Raw genomic sequence first — 17500 nt, 5'->3', positions numbered from 1 at the left:
CAGACATGTCTATAAGCTGGGGTGTTAGTGTATAACAGGGTACAGACATGTCTATAAGCTGGGGTGTTAGTGTATAACAGGGTGCAGACAGGTCTATAAGCTGGGGTGTTAGTGTATAACAGGGTGCAGACAGGTCTATAAGCTGGGGTGTTAGTGTATAACAGGGTGCAGACAGGTCTATAAGCTGGGGTGTTAGTGTATAACAGGGTGCAGACAGGTCTATAAGCTGGGGTGTTAGTGTATAACAGGGTGCAGACATGTCTATAAGCTGGGGTGTTAGTGTATAACAGGGTCCAGACATGTCTATAAGCTGGGGTGTTAGTGTATAACAGGGTCCAGACATGTCTATAAGCTGGGGTGTTAGTGTATAACAGGGTGCAGACATGTCTATAAGCTGGGGTGTTAGTGTATAACAGGGTACAGACAGGTCTATAAGCTGGGGTGTTAGTGTATAACAGGGTACAGACATGTCTATAAGCTGGGGTGTTAGTGTATAACAGGGTACAGACATGTCTATAAGCTGGGGTGTTAGTGTATAACAGGGTCCAGACATGTCTATAAGCTGGGGTGTTAGTGTATAACAGGGTACAGACAGGTCTATAAGCTGGGGTGTTAGTGTATAACAGGGTCCAGACATGTCTATAAGCTGGGGTGTTAGTGTATAACAGGGTACAGACATGTCTATAAGCTGGGGTGTTAGTGTATAACAGGGTACAGACATGTCTATAAGCTGGGGTGTTAGTGTATAACAGGGTGCAGACAGGTCTATAAGCTGGGGTGTTAGTGTATAACAGGGTACAGACATGTCTATAAGCTGGGGTGTTAGTGTATAACAGGGTACAGACATGTCTATAAGCTGGGGTGTTAGTGTATAACAGGGTACAGACATGTCTATAAGCTGGGGTGTTAGTGTATAACAGGGTACAGACATGTCTATAAGCTGGGGTGTTAGTGTATAACAGGGTGCAGACATGTCTATAAGCTGGGGTGTTAGTGTATAACAGGGTGCAGACAGGTCTATAAGCTGGGGTGTTAGTGTATAACAGGGTGCAGACATGTCTATAAGCTGGGGTGTTAGTGTATAACAGGGTACAGACAGGTCTATAAGCTGGGGTGTTAGTGTATAACAGGGTCCAGACATGTCTATAAGCTGGGGTGTTAGTGTATAACAGGGTACAGACATGTCTATAAGCTGGGGTGTTAGTGTATAACAGGGTACAGACATGTCTATAAGCTGGGGTGTTAGTGTATAACAGGGTGCAGACATGTCTATAAGCTGGGGTGTTAGTGTATAACAGGGTACAGACATGTCTATAAGCTGGGGTGTTAGTGTATAACAGGGTGCAGACATGTCTATAAGCTGGGGTGTTAGTGTATAACAGGGTCCAGACAGGTCTATAAGCTGGGGTGTTAGTGTATAACAGGGTGCAGACATGTCTATAAGCTGGGGTGTTAGTGTATAACAGGGTACAGACATGTCTATAAGCTGGGGTGTTAGTGTATAACAGGGTACAGACATGTCTATAAGCTGGGGTGTTAGTGTATAACAGGGTACAGACATGTCTATAAGCTGGGGTGTTAGTGTATAACAGGGTGCAGACATGTCTATAAGCTGGGGTGTTAGTGTATAACAGGGTACAGACAGGTCTATAAGCTGGGGTGTTAGTGTATAACAGGGTACAGACATGTCTATAAGCTGGGGTGTTAGTGTATAACAGGGTCCAGACAGGTCTATAAGCTGGGGTGTTAGTGTATAACAGGGTCCAGACATGTCTATAAGCTGGGGTGTTAGTGTATAACAGGGTCCAGACATGTCTATAAGCTGGGGTGTTAGTGTATAACAGGGTACAGACATGTCTATAAGCTGGGGTGTTAGTGTATAACAGGGTACAGACAGGTCTATAAGCTGGGGTGTTAGTGTATAACAGGGTACAGACATGTCTATAAGCTGGGGTGTTAGTGTATAACAGGGTCCAGACATGTCTATAAGCTGGGGTGTTAGTGTATAACAGGGTCCAGACAGGTCTATAAGCTGGGGTGTTAGTGTATAACAGGGTCCAGACATGTCTATAAGCTGGGGTGTTAGTGTATAACAGGGTACAGACATGTCTATAAGCTGGGGTGTTAGTGTATAACAGGGTGCAGACATGTCTATAAGCTGGGGTGTTAGTGTATAACAGGGTACAGACATGTCTATAAGCTGGGGTGTTAGTGTATAACAGGGTGCAGACATGTCTATAAGCTGGGGTGTTAGTGTATAACAGGGTACAGACAGGTCTATAAGCTGGGGTGTTAGTGTATAACAGGGTACAGACATGTCTATAAGCTGGGGTGTTAGTGTATAACAGGGTCCAGACATGTCTATAAGCTGGGGTGTTAGTGTATAACAGGGTACAGACATGTCTATAAGCTGGGGTGTTAGTGTATAACAGGGTGCAGACATGTCTATAAGCTGGGGTGTTAGTGTATAACAGGGTCCAGACATGTCTATAAGCTGGGGTGTTAGTGTATAACAGGGTACAGACATGTCTATAAGCTGGGGTGTTAGTGTATAACAGGGTCCAGACATGTCTATAAGCTGGGGTGTTAGTGTATAACAGGGTACAGACATGTCTATAAGCTGGGGTGTTAGTGTATAACAGGGTCCAGACATGTCTATAAGCTGGGGTGTTAGTGTATAACAGGGTACAGACATGTCTATAAGCTGGGGTGTTAGTGTATAACAGGGTCCAGACATGTCTATAAGCTGGGGTGTTAGTGTATAACAGGGTGCAGACAGGTCTATAAGCTGGGGTGTTAGTGTATAACAGGGTACAGACATGTCTATAAGCTGGGGTGTTAGTGTATAACAGGGTGCAGACATGTCTATAAGCTGGGGTGTTAGTGTATAACAGGGTACAGACATGTCTATAAGCTGGGGTGTTAGTGTATAACAGGGTACAGACATGTCTATAAGCTGGGGTGTTAGTGTATAACAGGGTGCAGACATGTCTATAAGCTGGGGTGTTAGTGTATAACAGGGTACAGACATGTCTATAAGCTGGGGTGTTAGTGTATAACAGGGTACAGACATGTCTATAAGCTGGGGTGTTAGTGTATAACAGGGTACAGACATGTCTATAAGCTGGGGTGTTAGTGTATAACAGGGTGCAGACAGGTCTATAAGCTGGGGTGTTAGTGTATAACAGGGTACAGACAGGTCTATAAGCTGGGGTGTTAGTGTATAACAGGGTGCAGACATGTCTATAAGCTGGGGTGTTAGTGTATAACAGGGTACAGACATGTCTATAAGCTGGGGTGTTAGTGTATAACAGGGTACAGACATGTCTATAAGCTGGGGTGTTAGTGTATAACAGGGTGCAGACATGTCTATAAGCTGGGGTGTTAGTGTATAACAGGGTACAGACATGTCTATAAGCTGGGGTGTTAGTGTATAACAGGGTAGACATGTCTATAAGCTGGGGTGTTAGTGTATAACAGGGTACAGACATGTCTATAAGCTGGGGTGTTAGTGTATAACAGGGTCCAGACATGTCTATAAGCTGGGGTGTTAGTGTATAACAGGGTACAGACATGTCTATAAGCTGGGGTGTTAGTGTATAACAGGGTGCAGACATGTCTATAAGCTGGGGTGTTAGTGTATAACAGGGTCCAGACATGTCTATAAGCTGGGGTGTTAGTGTATAACAGGGTCCAGACATGTCTATAAGCTGGGGTGTTAGTGTATAACAGGGTACAGACATGTCTATAAGCTGGGGTGTTAGTGTATAACAGGGTGCAGACAGGTCTATAAGCTGGGGTGTTAGTGTATAACAGGGTATAAGCTGGGGTGTTAGTGTATAACAGGGTACAGACAGGTCTATAAGCTGGGGTGTTAGTGTATAACAGGGTATAAGCTGGGGTGTTAGTGTATAACAGGGTATAAGCTGGGGTGTTAGTGTATAACAGGGTACAGACATGTCTATAAGCTGGGGTGTTAGTGTATAACAGGGTACATACATGTCTATAAGCTGGGGTGTTAGTGTATAACAGGGTAGACATGTCTATAAGCTGGGGTGTTAGTGTATAACAGGGTACAGACATGTCTATAAGCTGGGGTGTTAGTGTATAACAGGGTCCAGACATGTCTATAAGCTGGGGTGTTAGTGTATAACAGGGTACAGACATGTCTATAAGCTGGGGTGTTAGTGTATAACAGGGTCCAGACATGTCTATAAGCTGGGGTGTTAGTGTATAACAGGGTACAGACATGTCTATAAGCTGGGGTGTTAGTGTATAACAGGGTGCAGACAGGTCTATAAGCTGGGGTGTTAGTGTATAACAGGGTGCAGACATGTCTATAAGCTGGGGTGTTAGTGTATAACAGGGTACAGACATGTCTATAAGCTGGGGTGTTAGTGTATAACAGGGTACAGACAGGTCTATAAGCTGGGGTGTTAGTGTATAACAGGGTACAGACATGTCTATAAGCTGGGGTGTTAGTGTATAACAGGGTACAGACATGTCTATAAGCTGGGGTGTTAGTGTATAACAGGGTACAGACATGTCTATAAGCTGGGGTGTTAGTGTATAACAGGGTGCAGACAGGTCTATAAGCTGGGGTGTTAGTGTATAACAGGGTGCAGACATGTCTATAAGCTGGGGTGTTAGTGTATAACAGGGTCCAGACATGTCTATAAGCTGGGGTGTTAGTGTATAACAGGGTGCAGACAGGTCTATAAGCTGGGGTGTTAGTGTATAACAGGGTACAGACATGTCTATAAGCTGGGGTGTTAGTGTATAACAGGGTGCAGACATGTCTATAAGCTGGGGTGTTAGTGTATAACAGGGTACAGACATGTCTATAAGCTGGGGTGTTAGTGTATAACAGGGTGCAGACATGTCTATAAGCTGGGGTGTTAGTGTATAACAGGGTACAGACATGTCTATAAGCTGGGGTGTTAGTGTATAACAGGGTACAGACATGTCTATAAGCTGGGGTGTTAGTGTATAACAGGGTACAGACATGTCTATAAGCTGGGGTGTTAGTGTATAACAGGGTGCAGACAGGTCTATAAGCTGGGGTGTTAGTGTATAACAGGGTACAGACAGGTCTATAAGCTGGGGTGTTAGTGTATAACAGGGTCCAGACAGGTCTATAAGCTGGGGTGTTAGTGTATAACAGGGTGCAGACATGTCTATAAGCTGGGGTGTTAGTGTATAACAGGGTACAGACATGTCTATAAGCTGGGGTGTTAGTGTATAACAGGGTACAGACATGTCTATAAGCTGGGGTGTTAGTGTATAACAGGGTGCAGACATGTCTATAAGCTGGGGTGTTAGTGTATAACAGGGTCCAGACATGTCTATAAGCTGGGGTGTTAGTGTATAACAGGGTCCAGACATGTCTATAAGCTGGGGTGTTAGTGTATAACAGGGTCCAGACATGTCTATAAGCTGGGGTGTTAGTGTATAACAGGGTACAGACATGTCTATAAGCTGGGGTGTTAGTGTATAACAGGGTACAGACAGGTCTATAAGCTGGGGTGTTAGTGTATAACAGGGTGCAGACATGTCTATAAGCTGGGGTGTTAGTGTATAACAGGGTACAGACATGTCTATAAGCTGGGGTGTTAGTGTATAACAGGGTACAGACATGTCTATAAGCTGGGGTGTTAGTGTATAACAGGGTGCAGACAGGTCTATAAGCTGGGGTGTTAGTGTATAACAGGGTGCAGACAGGTCTATAAGCTGGGGTGTTAGTGTATAACAGGGTGCAGACAGGTCTATAAGCTGGGGTGTTAGTGTATAACAGGGTACAGACATGTCTATAAGCTGGGGTGTTAGTGTATAACAGGGTACAGACAGGTCTATAAGCTGGGGTGTTAGTGTATAACAGGGTGCAGACATGTCTATAAGCTGGGGTGTTAGTGTATAACAGGGTGCAGACATGTCTATAAGCTGGGGTGTTAGTGTATAACAGGGTCCAGACATGTCTATAAGCTGGGGTGTTAGTGTATAACAGGGTACAGACATGTCTATAAGCTGGGGTGTTAGTGTATAACAGGGTACAGACATGTCTATAAGCTGGGGTGTTAGTGTATAACAGGGTAGACATGTCTATAAGCTGGGGTGTTAGTGTATAACAGGGTACAGACATGTCTATAAGCTGGGGTGTTAGTGTATAACAGGGTCCAGACATGTCTATAAGCTGGGGTGTTAGTGTATAACAGGGTACAGACATGTCTATAAGCTGGGGTGTTAGTGTATAACAGGGTACAGACATGTCTATAAGCTGGGGTGTTAGTGTATAACAGGGTCCAGACATGTCTATAAGCTGGGGTGTTAGTGTATAACAGGGTCCAGACATGTCTATAAGCTGGGGTGTTAGTGTATAACAGGGTACAGACAGGTCTATAAGCTGGGGTGTTAGTGTATAACAGGGTACAGACAGGTCTATAAGCTGGGGTGTTAGTGTATAACAGGGTGCAGACATGTCTATAAGCTGGGGTGTTAGTGTATAACAGGGTACAGACAGGTCTATAAGCTGGGGTGTTAGTGTATAACAGGGTACAGACATGTCTATAAGCTGGGGTGTTAGTGTATAACAGGGTACAGACAGGTCTATAAGCTGGGGTGTTAGTGTATAACAGGGTGCAGACATGTCTATAAGCTGGGGTGTTAGTGTATAACAGGGTGCAGACATGTCTATAAGCTGGGGTGTTAGTGTATAACAGGGTCCAGACATGTCTATAAGCTGGGGTGTTAGTGTATAACAGGGTCCAGACATGTCTATAAGCTGGGGTGTTAGTGTATAACAGGGTACAGACATGTCTATAAGCTGGGGTGTTAGTGTATAACAGGGTGCAGACAGGTCTATAAGCTGGGGTGTTAGTGTATAACAGGGTATAAGCTGGGGTGTTAGTGTATAACAGGGTACAGACAGGTCTATAAGCTGGGGTGTTAGTGTATAACAGGGTATAAGCTGGGGTGTTAGTGTATAACAGGGTATAAGCTGGGGTGTTAGTGTATAACAGGGTACAGACATGTCTATAAGCTGGGGTGTTAGTGTATAACAGGGTCCAGACATGTCTATAAGCTGGGGTGTTAGTGTATAACAGGGTACAGACATGTCTATAAGCTGGGGTGTTAGTGTATAACAGGGTGCAGACAGGTCTATAAGCTGGGGTGTTAGTGTATAACAGGGTGCAGACAGGTCTATAAGCTGGGGTGTTAGTGTATAACAGGGTGCAGACAGGTCTATAAGCTGGGGTGTTAGTGTATAACAGGGTGCAGACAGGTCTATAAGCTGGGGTGTTAGTGTATAACAGGGTACAGACATGTCTATAAGCTGGGGTGTTAGTGTATAACAGGGTGCAGACAGGTCTATAAGCTGGGGTGTTAGTGTATAACAGGGTGCAGACAGGTCTATAAGCTGGGGTGTTAGTGTATAACAGGGTGCAGACAGGTCTATAAGCTGGGGTGTTAGTGTATAACAGGGTACAGACAGGTCTATAAGCTGGGGTGTTAGTGTATAACAGGGTACAGACAGGTCTATAAGCTGGGGTGTTAGTGTATAACAGGGTACAGACAGGTCTATAAGCTGGGGTGTTAGTGTATAACAGGGTACAGACATGTCTATAAGCTGGGGTGTTAGTGTATAACAGGGTACAGACATGTCTATAAGCTGGGGTGTTAGTGTATAACAGGGTGCAGACAGGTCTATAAGCTGGGGTGTTAGTGTATAACAGGGTACAGACATGTCTATAAGCTGGGGTGTTAGTGTATAACAGGGTACAGACATGTCTATAAGCTGGGGTGTTAGTGTATAACAGGGTACAGACATGTCTATAAGCTGGGGTGTTAGTGTATAACAGGGTGCAGACATGTCTATAAGCTGGGGTGTTAGTGTATAACAGGGTACAGACATGTCTATAAGCTGGGGTGTTAGTGTATAACAGGGTATAAGCTGGGGTGTTAGTGTATAACAGGGTATAAGCTGGGGTGTTAGTGTATCTACCAGTTTCTATAGCTAAAGGTGCAATTCCACATCTGAACTTATTAATGGCGCTCCTGTGCGGTCTTAATGGAATACTTTGTAAGTATGGCTCAGTTTTAAAAGCATTGATCAATAATAAAGAAGAGGCTAACCCTAACCCTAGAGGCTAACCCTAACCCTAGAGGCTAACCCTAACCCTAGAGGCTAACCCTAACCCTAGAGGCTAACCCTAACCCTAGAGGCTAACCCTAGAGGCTAACCCTAACCCTAACCCTAACCCTAGAGGCTAGCCCTAACCCTAGAGGCTAACCCTAACCCTAGAGGCTAGCCCTAACCCTAGAGGCTAACCCTAACCCTAGAGGCTAACCCTAACCCTAGAGGCTAGCCTAGAGGCTAAACACTGAAGAAGGCAGAGCCGAAACGCGTCTGTCAGGTCTGTCCACCATCATGAATTAAAAGAGCATAAACATAGTTTTGAGTGCGGACCCTTCTTTATTATTGATCAAAGTGTTTCTATATTGGTCCTGCTCCGGTTCAGAGCGCTGTGCCCCGAGTTTTAAAAGCACCCTTGAAGCAGTAGGTGAGTAAGTATTGCTCTGTGGTTTATTTATTAAGTGGAGCCATTTCTGTTCATCTGACTGTTAATGCTGTCAGAATGTTCTAGATCCTTTCTTGAGAATACAAGACGACGGCGTCTCCCTGCCCACATGGCCCTGTAGCACTGCTGTAACCCTAACCCTAACCCTAACCCTAACCCTAACCTTAACCCTAACCCTAACCCTAACCCTAACCCTAACCCTAACCCTAACCCTAACCCTAACCGCATTAGGGTGTTTACCAGCTCTAGATAAAAACCACATGCTCGGTTAAAACAGCATGAACAGGAATAGCGTTAGTAGCCCCAGGTAGCAGCAGTACTGGACATGTCAGGGCAAAACCCAACTGTCAAACAGTTAAGTACAACATTAAAAAGGAAAGGTACCCTTAAATTTACATTTGGCACTCAGGGCCCTGTTTGCATGCATTGCTAGATGCTTGGCAGTTTGATTATAATCTAAGAACTTTGTTAAGATCTGCCCCAAATATGTATGCTCATTAACACATACTCATAAACTTCCAGTGGAAAGTGGCCACAGGAAAAGCTGAACAAAGGGGCATTGATGGATTTCCAAAATGCACCACCTTTGTTTTGTCAACATTTATGTTAAATTTTCAATCTTGACACGAGCTATGGACCAGGTAGAGCATCAGTCAGTCTATCCCAGAGCATGTTCCAGTCTGCAGTACCGATAATCTATCCCAGAGCATGTTCCAGTCTGCAGTACCGATAATCTATCCCAGAGCATGTTCCAGTCTGCAGTACCGATAATCTATCCCAGAGCATGTTCCAGTCTGCAGTACCGATAATCTATCCCAGAGCATGTTCCAGTCTGCAGTACCGATAATCTATCCCAGAGCATGTTCCAGTCTGCAGTACCGATAATCTATCCCAGAGCATGTTCCGGTCTGTCTATCCCAGAGCATGTTCTGGTCAGTCTATCCCAGATCATTGTGAGGGAAATTGTGTTCATGACATTATGTTTTATACTTAATACTACTTTATTCTTTATTCCTATTAAAAGTGTTCTAACTTCATCCTTCATACTAAGGGATGTTCTGTGGAATGTTCCGTTGCCCCCTGCTCCCAGACTGATGAGAGAGTGTTGTGTTAGACAGGTCCTTCTCAAGGACACAGCTGGGTGCAGGGCAGATAACATTCATTGAGTATCGGGGAGTGCGAGACACAGATGCACAAACTTTGTGAATTGAAACCATGTTTAATTTTAATGAGATGAGTTTCATTTCTTAAAGCAGGGATGCCCATATATGGTACCATTTTCCTGTTGCTGCTTTTGTGGATTGGCATTTCTCATCTGAGCAAAGACACCGGCGTGCTTTGCTTTTCAAACGTCATGTGAAATACTGTATATAAGTAGTCAGTTTATCCCAGAGCATGTTCCAGTCTGCAGTACCGATAATCTATCCCAGAGCATGTTCCAGTCAGTCTATCCCAGAGCATGTTCCAGTCTGCAGTACCCATAATCTATCCCAGAGCATGTTCCAGTCAGTCTATCCCAGAGCATGTTCCAGTCTGCAGTACCGATAATCTATCCCAGAGCATGTTCCAGTCAGTCTATCCCAGAGCATGTTCCAGTCTGCAGTACCCATAATCTATCCCAGAGCATGTTCCAGTCAGTCTCAACACCCACCAGACCCGTGTGCTTCAGAGAATCTGGACAGCAGAGCTCTGTCTGGCTGGTCTGGTCTGCAGTAGGTAGAGGACCAGCAGAGCTCTGTCTGGCCTGGCCTGGTCTGCAGTAGGTAGAGGACCAGCAGAGCTCTGTCTGGTCTGGCCTGGTCTGCAGTAGGTAGAGGACCAGCAGAGCTCTGTCTGGTCTGGTCTCAGTAGGTAGAGGACCAGCAGAGCTCTGTCTGGCCTGGTCTGCAGTAGGTAGAGGACCAGCAGAGCTCTGTCTGGCCTGGTCTGGTCTGCAGTAGGTAGAGGACCAGCAGAGCTCTGTCTGGTCTGGTCTGCAGTAGGTAGAGGACCAGCAGAGCTCTGTCTGGCCTGGTCTGGTCTGCAGTAGGTAGAGGACCTGGTCTGGTCTCAGTAGGTAGAGGACCTGGTCTGGTCTCAGTAGGTAGAGGACCAGCAGAGCTCTGTCTGGCCTGGTCTGGTCTGCAGTAGGTAGAGGACCTGGTCTGGTCTCAGTAGGTAGAGGACCAGCAGAGCTCTGTCTGGCCTGGTCTGGTCTGCAGTAGGTAGAGGACCTGGTCTGGTCTCAGTAGGTAGAGGACCAGCAGAGCTCTGTCTGGCCTGGTCTGGTCTCAGTAGGTAGAGGACCTGGTCTGGTCTGCAGTAGGTAGAGGACCAGCAGAGCTCTGTCTGGCCTGGTCTGGTCTCAGTAGGGAGAGGACCTGGCCTGGTCTGCAGTAGGTAGAGGACCAGCAGAGCTCTGTCTGGCCTGGTCTGGTCTGCAGTAGGTAGAGGGCCTGGTCTGGTCTCAGTAGGTAGAGGACCTGGTCTGGTCTGCAGTAGGTAGAGGACCAGCAGAGCTCTGTCTGTCTGGTCTGGTCTCAGTAGGTAGAGGACCTGGTCTGGTCTGGTCTCAGTAGGTAGAGGACCTGGCCTGGTCTCAGTAGGTAGAGGACCTGGTCTGGTCTCAGTAGGTAGAGGACCTGGTCTGGTCTCAGTAGGTAGAGGACCTGGCCTGGTCTCAGTAGGTAGAGGACCTGGTCTGGTCTCAGTAGGTAGAGGGACAGGTAACAGTAGAATCCTAAGACCAGTAGACTGTGGCCAGTAGTAGACAGCATACTGTAGAGGTGAAAATTGAGGGAAAACTACATGTATATAACATATATATACATAAAACACTTATGTTGAAATGAACCAAGACGTACATCTTCATTTAGGTGAATTTGGAGCTCCCATTGGCGTTGCCAGGGGGCTGTGGTGCCTGACCTCCCCTCCGATCGCTCGGCTGACGGTATTGCTGCTTGCAGCTTTCTTAAGAACTGCTCTGGGTCCTAGTGCAGGTGTCATAACGGGACATTTATTTTGCAACTTTCTTGATAACTGCTCATCCAAACAACTTCATAGTCGACATTGCACATCCTTGGGTCCTGAGCAATACATACACCTGCGGAGTGTCAACTTCATTCAGTGCCTAGTTCTCAAGATAATCGTGGTACAGACATACATACAGACATATAGTACAAGAGATTTCTGCCTTTATAGTTGGATATGATTAAATTATGAATATAGAGTACAGTATAAAATCAGAAATGGATTCCCAGAGTCCCAGAGTTTACACTTTGTATCTTATTGACAGCTAGACCTTCAAAACTGAAAGTGACACAAAAGCACAGTAGAAAGTATTGATTTGAAGTAATTAAACATTATTCTTAAGAGTTTTAAGACATTAATACAATGCTCCTTCCACCTCTCACACACCCAAGTCTTATCATCACGCCATGAAAACAAAAAAGATTTTGAATTCATATTTTAACAGCAGGACCCCTCATTGCCAACAGGACATTCCCCAGATATGAGATTAGAGGCTGAGCTTCCTGGACCCACAATTAGATTGTGTTGTTTTGACCTTAAAAGAGTGTGTTGATCCCCTGCCGGAGTGGGCCTGAGGCCTGGGCAGCAGCTTCGCTGAGCACACTAGTAGCTGGTAGTACACTAGTAGATGAGCACACTAGTAGCTGGTAGTACACTAGTAGATGAGCACACTAGTAGCTGGTAGTACACTAGTAGATGAGCACACTAGTAGCTGGTAGTACACTAGTAGATGAGCACACTAGTAGCTGGTAGTACACTAGTAGATGTGCACACTAGTAGCTGGTAGTACACTAGTAGATGAGCACACTAGTAGCTGGTAGTAGACTAGTAGATGTGCACACTAGTAGCTGGTAGTACACTAGTAGATGTGCACACTAGTAGCTGGTAGTACACTAGTAGATGTGCACACTAGTAGCTGGTAGTACACTAGTAGATGTGCACACTAGTAGCTGGTAGTACACTAGTAGATGTGCACACTAGTAGCTGGTAGTACACTAGTAGATGTGCACACTAGTAGCTGGTAGTACACTAGTAGATGAGCACACTAGTAGCTGGTAGTACACTAGTAGATGAGCACACTAGTAGCTGGTAGACGTCATTTCAGTGTGATGCTTAAATGCCTTCCTTTTCTCTCTGCAGTTTTATCCTCTTGTTGTGCAATGGAGACGCATCCATAACAAGCAGCAGATGTTTTGAGTGCGTTCATGGCTGCTGGACCCTGCTGGCTTGGCCGTGAGGGGGGGGGGGGGGGGGGGGGGTCAACTGTCCTGAAATCACATCCAGACAGCAAGAAGGCAATGTCGTCGCAGGCGAGCATATTGTGAGCTTTCTGGAGAGACCTAGTGTGAGAGAGAGAGAGAAGGGGAGGAAGCGGGGAGGGGGGGGGAGAAAGACAGAGAGAAAGGAGAGCTGTACTGTATTACACTCTTTCAGGAAAAGAGAAAGAGAGCCAAATAATACAGGAAGCCGCCGCCCCCCCCTCACACACACATTAATGATTATACTCACTCCACCCTTTCCCTTTCCTACTGAGAACAATAGTGACTCTCTAACCGTCCCGTCCCCCCCAGGCTGCTGTGCCTGGTGGTGCTTCCCCTGTCTGCAGTGCCAGACGGCCTCCCAGCATGGCTGGTGCTTCCTGCTGCCCATGCTGGACCCCTGCGCCTTCGGAGGCATCTCCTGCTGCCTGCGCGCCTCCATCCGAGAGCGCCACGGCATACAGGTAGGAACCGGCCCTGGTAACCCTGGCAGCTGCGGAAGACATGTATTCCTCCTGGATCATTTCCAAGTTATCTGGTGGATGCAGTTCCCTGTGGCCAGGAGAATACAATACAGTGGCAGCCCTGGTAGTGGAAGAGTAGTAGTCGTCATAGTAATAGTAGTACTCATAGTAGTACTCGTAGTAGTAGTAGTAGTAGTAGTAGTAGTAGTAGTCATAGTAGTAGTAGTAGTAGTAGTAGTAGTAGTAATAGTCATAGTAATAGTAGTAGCAGTAGCAGTAGTAGTAGTCATATCAGTAGTAGTAGAAGTAGTAATATTAGTAGTAGTAATAGTCAAAGTAGTAGTAGTGGTAGTAGTGGTAGTAGTAGTAGTAGTAGTAGTAATAGTAGTAGTAATAGTCATAGTAGTAGTAGTCATAGTCGAAGTAGTAGTAGTGGTAGTAGTAGTAGTAGTAGTAGTAGTAGTAGTAGTAGTAGTAATAGTAGTAGTAATAGTCATAGTAGTAGTAGTCATAGTCGAAGTAGTAGTAGTAGTAGCAGTAGTAGTAGTAGCTGCTAGTAGTAGTAGCAGTAGTAGTAGTAGTACTAGTAGTAGTAGTAGTAGTGGTAGTCACAGTAGTAGTAGTAGTAGTAGTAGTAGTAGTAGTAGTAGTAGTAGTTATAGTAGTAGTAGTAATAGTCATAGTAGTAGTAGTAGTCGTAGTAGTGGTCATAGTAGTAGTAGTAGTAGTAATAGTCATAGTAGTAGTAGTAGTAGTAGTAGTCATAGTAATAGTCATAGTAGTAGTAGTAGTAGTAATAGTCATAGTAGTAGTAGTAGTCGTAGTAGTGGTCATAGTAGTAGTAGTAGTAGTAGTAATAGTCATAGTAGTAGTAGTAGTCGTAGTAGTAGTAGTCATAGTAATAGTCATAGTAGTAGTAGTAGTAGTAGTAGTAGTAGTAGTAGTAGTAGTAGTCATAGTAATAGTCATAGTAGTAGTAGTCGTAGTCGTAGTAGTAGTAGTCGTAGTAGTCGTAGTAGTGGTCATAGTAGTAGAAGTAGTAGTCATAGTAGTAGTAGTAGTCGTAGTAGTAGTAGTAGTAGTAGTCATAGTAATAGTCATAGTAGTAGTAGTAGTAGTAGTAGTAGTAGTAGTAGTAGTAGTAGTAGTAGTCATAGTAATAGTCATAGTAGTAGTAGTAGTAGTAGTAGTAGTAGTAGTGGTCATAGTAGTAGTAGTAGTAGTAGTAGTCATAGTAATAGTCATAGTAGTAGTAGTAGTCGTAGTAGTAGTAGTCATAGTAATAGTCATAGTAGTAGTAGTAGTAGTAGTAGTCATAGTAATAGTCATAGTCGTAGTAGTAGTCATAGTAATAGTCATAGTAGTAGTATTAGTGGTGGTAGTAGTACTAGTAGTAGTAGTAGTAGTAGTAGTAGTAGTGGTCATAGTAGTAGTAGTAGTAGTAATAGTAGTAGTAGTAGTAATAGTAGTAGTAGTAGTAGTAGTAGTAGTAGTAGTAGTAGAAGTCATAGTAATAGTAATAGTAGTAGTAGTGGTCATAGTAGTAGTAGTAGTAGTAGTAGTAGTAGAAGTCATAATAATAGTCATAGTAGTAGTAGTAGTAGTAGTAGTAGAAGTCATAGTAATAGTAATAGTAGTAGTAGTGGTCATAGTAGTAGTAGTAGTAGTAGTAGTAGTAGAAGTCATAATAATAGTCATAGTAGTAGTAGTAGTAGTAGTAGTAGTAGAAGTCATAATAATAGTCATAGTAGTAGTAGTAGTAGTAGTAATAGTAGTAGTAGTGGTCATAGTAGTAGTAGTGGTCATAGTAGTAGTAATCGTAGTGGTAGTAGTAGTTGTAGAAGTCATAGTAATAGTCATAGTAGTAGTAGTAGTCATAGTAGTGGTCATAGTAGTAGTAGTAGTAGTAGTAATAGTAGTAGTAGTAGTAGTAGTAATCGTAGTGGTAGTAGTAGTTGTAGAAGTCATAGTAATAGTAGTAGTCATAGTAGTAGTAATCGTAGTGGTAGTAGTAGTAGTAGTAATAGTCATAGTAGTAGTAATAGTCATAGTAGTAGTAGTAGTCATAGTAGTAGTAATCGTAGTGGTAGTAGTAGTAGTAGTAATAGTCATAGTAGTAGTAGTAGTCATAGTAGTGGTCATAGTAGTAGTAGTGGTCATAGTAGTAGTAGTGGTCATAGTAGTAGTAGTAGTAATCGTAGTGGTAGTAGTAGTTGTAGAAGTCATAGTAATAGTCATAGTAGTAGTAGTAGTCATAGTAGTGGTCATAGTAGTAGTAATCGTAGTGGTAGTAGTAGTTGTAGAAGTCATAGTAATAGTCATAGTAGTAGTAGTAGTCATAGTAGTGGTCATAGTAGTAGTAATCGTAGTGGTAGTAGTAGTTGTAGAAGTCATAGTAATAGTCATAGTAGTAGTAGTAGTCATAGTAGTGGTCATAGTAGTAGTAATCGTAGTGGTAGTAGTAGTTGTAGAAGTCATAGTAATAGTCATAGTAGTAGTAGTAGTCATAGTAGTGGTCATAGTAGTAGTAGTAGTCATAGTAGTGGTCATAGTAGTAGTAGTAGTCATAGTAGTGGTCATAGTAGTAGTAGCAGAGAAGGACGGTCTGGAAAGGGCTTGGTGAGAGGCACTAACAAGCCAAGGTAAACAAAGGACTCACTGAACTGTAGCAGGTGTCCAACCAGAAATTCCATTAGATTTGTTTAACAAACTCTGGTTGTGGTTGACATGTGAAGTATGCAAACACCCGGTTTTTAATACACTATTAATCAGATCGCAACCAAACAGCTCTCAGCAGCAAGTTGTAACTCATATGTGAACAGGGACAGTTCACTCAAAAGCTTTCCTTGTTAAGAATTATTCGCAAATGTTTCGTTTTTAGCCGTTCCTGTGTCTGTAGCACACAAGCAAGACTAGGGAGAAAATATGTGGTTGAACTGTCATCCAGCTGACTGAGACCAGCTGACTGAGCACCCCACCCTCCGTCTCTCTCTCTCTCTCTCTCTCTCTCTCTCTCTCTGTCTCTCTCTCTCTCTCTCTCCCCCCCCCCCCCCCCCCCCCCCAGGGCTCTTGCATTGATGACTGCTGCATGGTGAGCTGCTGCTACCCCTGCACGTGGTGCCAGATGGCTCGAGAGGTCAAGACTCGGGCCAACCAAGGCAACCAAAGCACCACCATCATCACCCAACAGATCCACGGATAAGATGCCACAAAATGGCCGCCACCACTCCTACATAGCCACAGCCTTGTTGGTGGTGCGCTCAGTCCATAACCTGTGTGCCGTTTGCTATATCTCCTCTTCTGTGCGTTTAGGGTAGAGAGAAAGAAGTAACTAAGGTAACTAAAATTGCAGTTATTGTTAGAGAACATGGTCATTTCATATTTAGTATTATTCTTACTTCAATCATTCCAACAGTGCAGGGGGTGGCAACCTTTTTGATGTGAAATTCCAGTTTGAAATGTTCTTGGTCTCCGAACCCTGCCTCTGCCCCTGCTACAGTCTATGCCAAATATCTTATTCTATGCGCAGTTCTATGCCCAGTTCCTAATGAGTGATGTGATTGATTTCACACATTGTTCATAGTTCACAGCAGGCTTACATTTTATTTGAACGTGAACCATTTTATACATTTCTTTAGCTGTTTGTGTACCATTTTATACATTTCTTTAGCTGTTTGTGTACCATTTTATACATTTCTTTAGCTGTTTGTGTATTCAACGTCATGATGCTTTGTCGTTTTCATCAATAAAGCCCAGTGGTTTTACTGGAAAAGGAGTTCAGTCAGTCAGTTCAAGATATCACATTGCATAGCTGTGAGATTCTTACAATGAAAAGTGCTTTATAAGTCAAATTAATTATTTTTATTTGATTTGATCTCTTGACCTGATGAGAAGAGTCAACGCTGTTCAGTCCACTTCCTGGTTTTGGACAGTGGGTGCTTCCGTTCTGGATTCTGTCCGAGCCGTGCAGGTCCAGATCAGATCATTATCCTCCTCGGGGGGGGGGGGTGTTTGAACAGGTCCAGATCAGATCATTATCCTCCTCGGGGGGGGGGGGGGGTGTTTGAACAGGTCCAGATCAGATCATTATCCTCCTCGGGGGGGGGGGGGGTGTTTGAACAGGTCCAGATCAGATCATTATCCTCCTCGGGGGGGGGGGGTGTTTGAACAGGTCCAGATCAGATCATTATCC

At 44.3% G+C, this 17500-nt stretch overlaps 1 protein-coding gene across 1 annotated transcript in view; it reads left to right on the top strand.

Moving 5' to 3' along the window:
• Positions 1-17021, top strand: part of ponzr1 (plac8 onzin related protein 1) — a 21884-nt gene extending 4863 nt beyond the window's left edge. The window contains exons 3-4 of the mRNA XM_084463343.1: positions 13157-13308; positions 16373-17021. Of these exons, the coding sequence (XP_084319469.1) occupies positions 13157-13308; positions 16373-16510 (290 nt within the window). The 3' untranslated portion in view covers positions 16511-17021. The remainder of the gene's footprint in view (positions 1-13156; positions 13309-16372) is intronic.
• Positions 17022-17500: the final 479 nt, after the last annotated feature.

The sequence above is a fragment of the Borostomias antarcticus genome, assembly GCF_949987555.1.
Source record: "Borostomias antarcticus genome assembly, contig: scaffold_121, whole genome shotgun sequence".
NCBI lineage: Eukaryota > Metazoa > Chordata > Actinopteri > Stomiiformes > Stomiidae > Borostomias > Borostomias antarcticus.
Note: the sequence above shows the minus strand (reverse complement) of the source record. Positions and strands in the feature narration are given on the sequence as shown.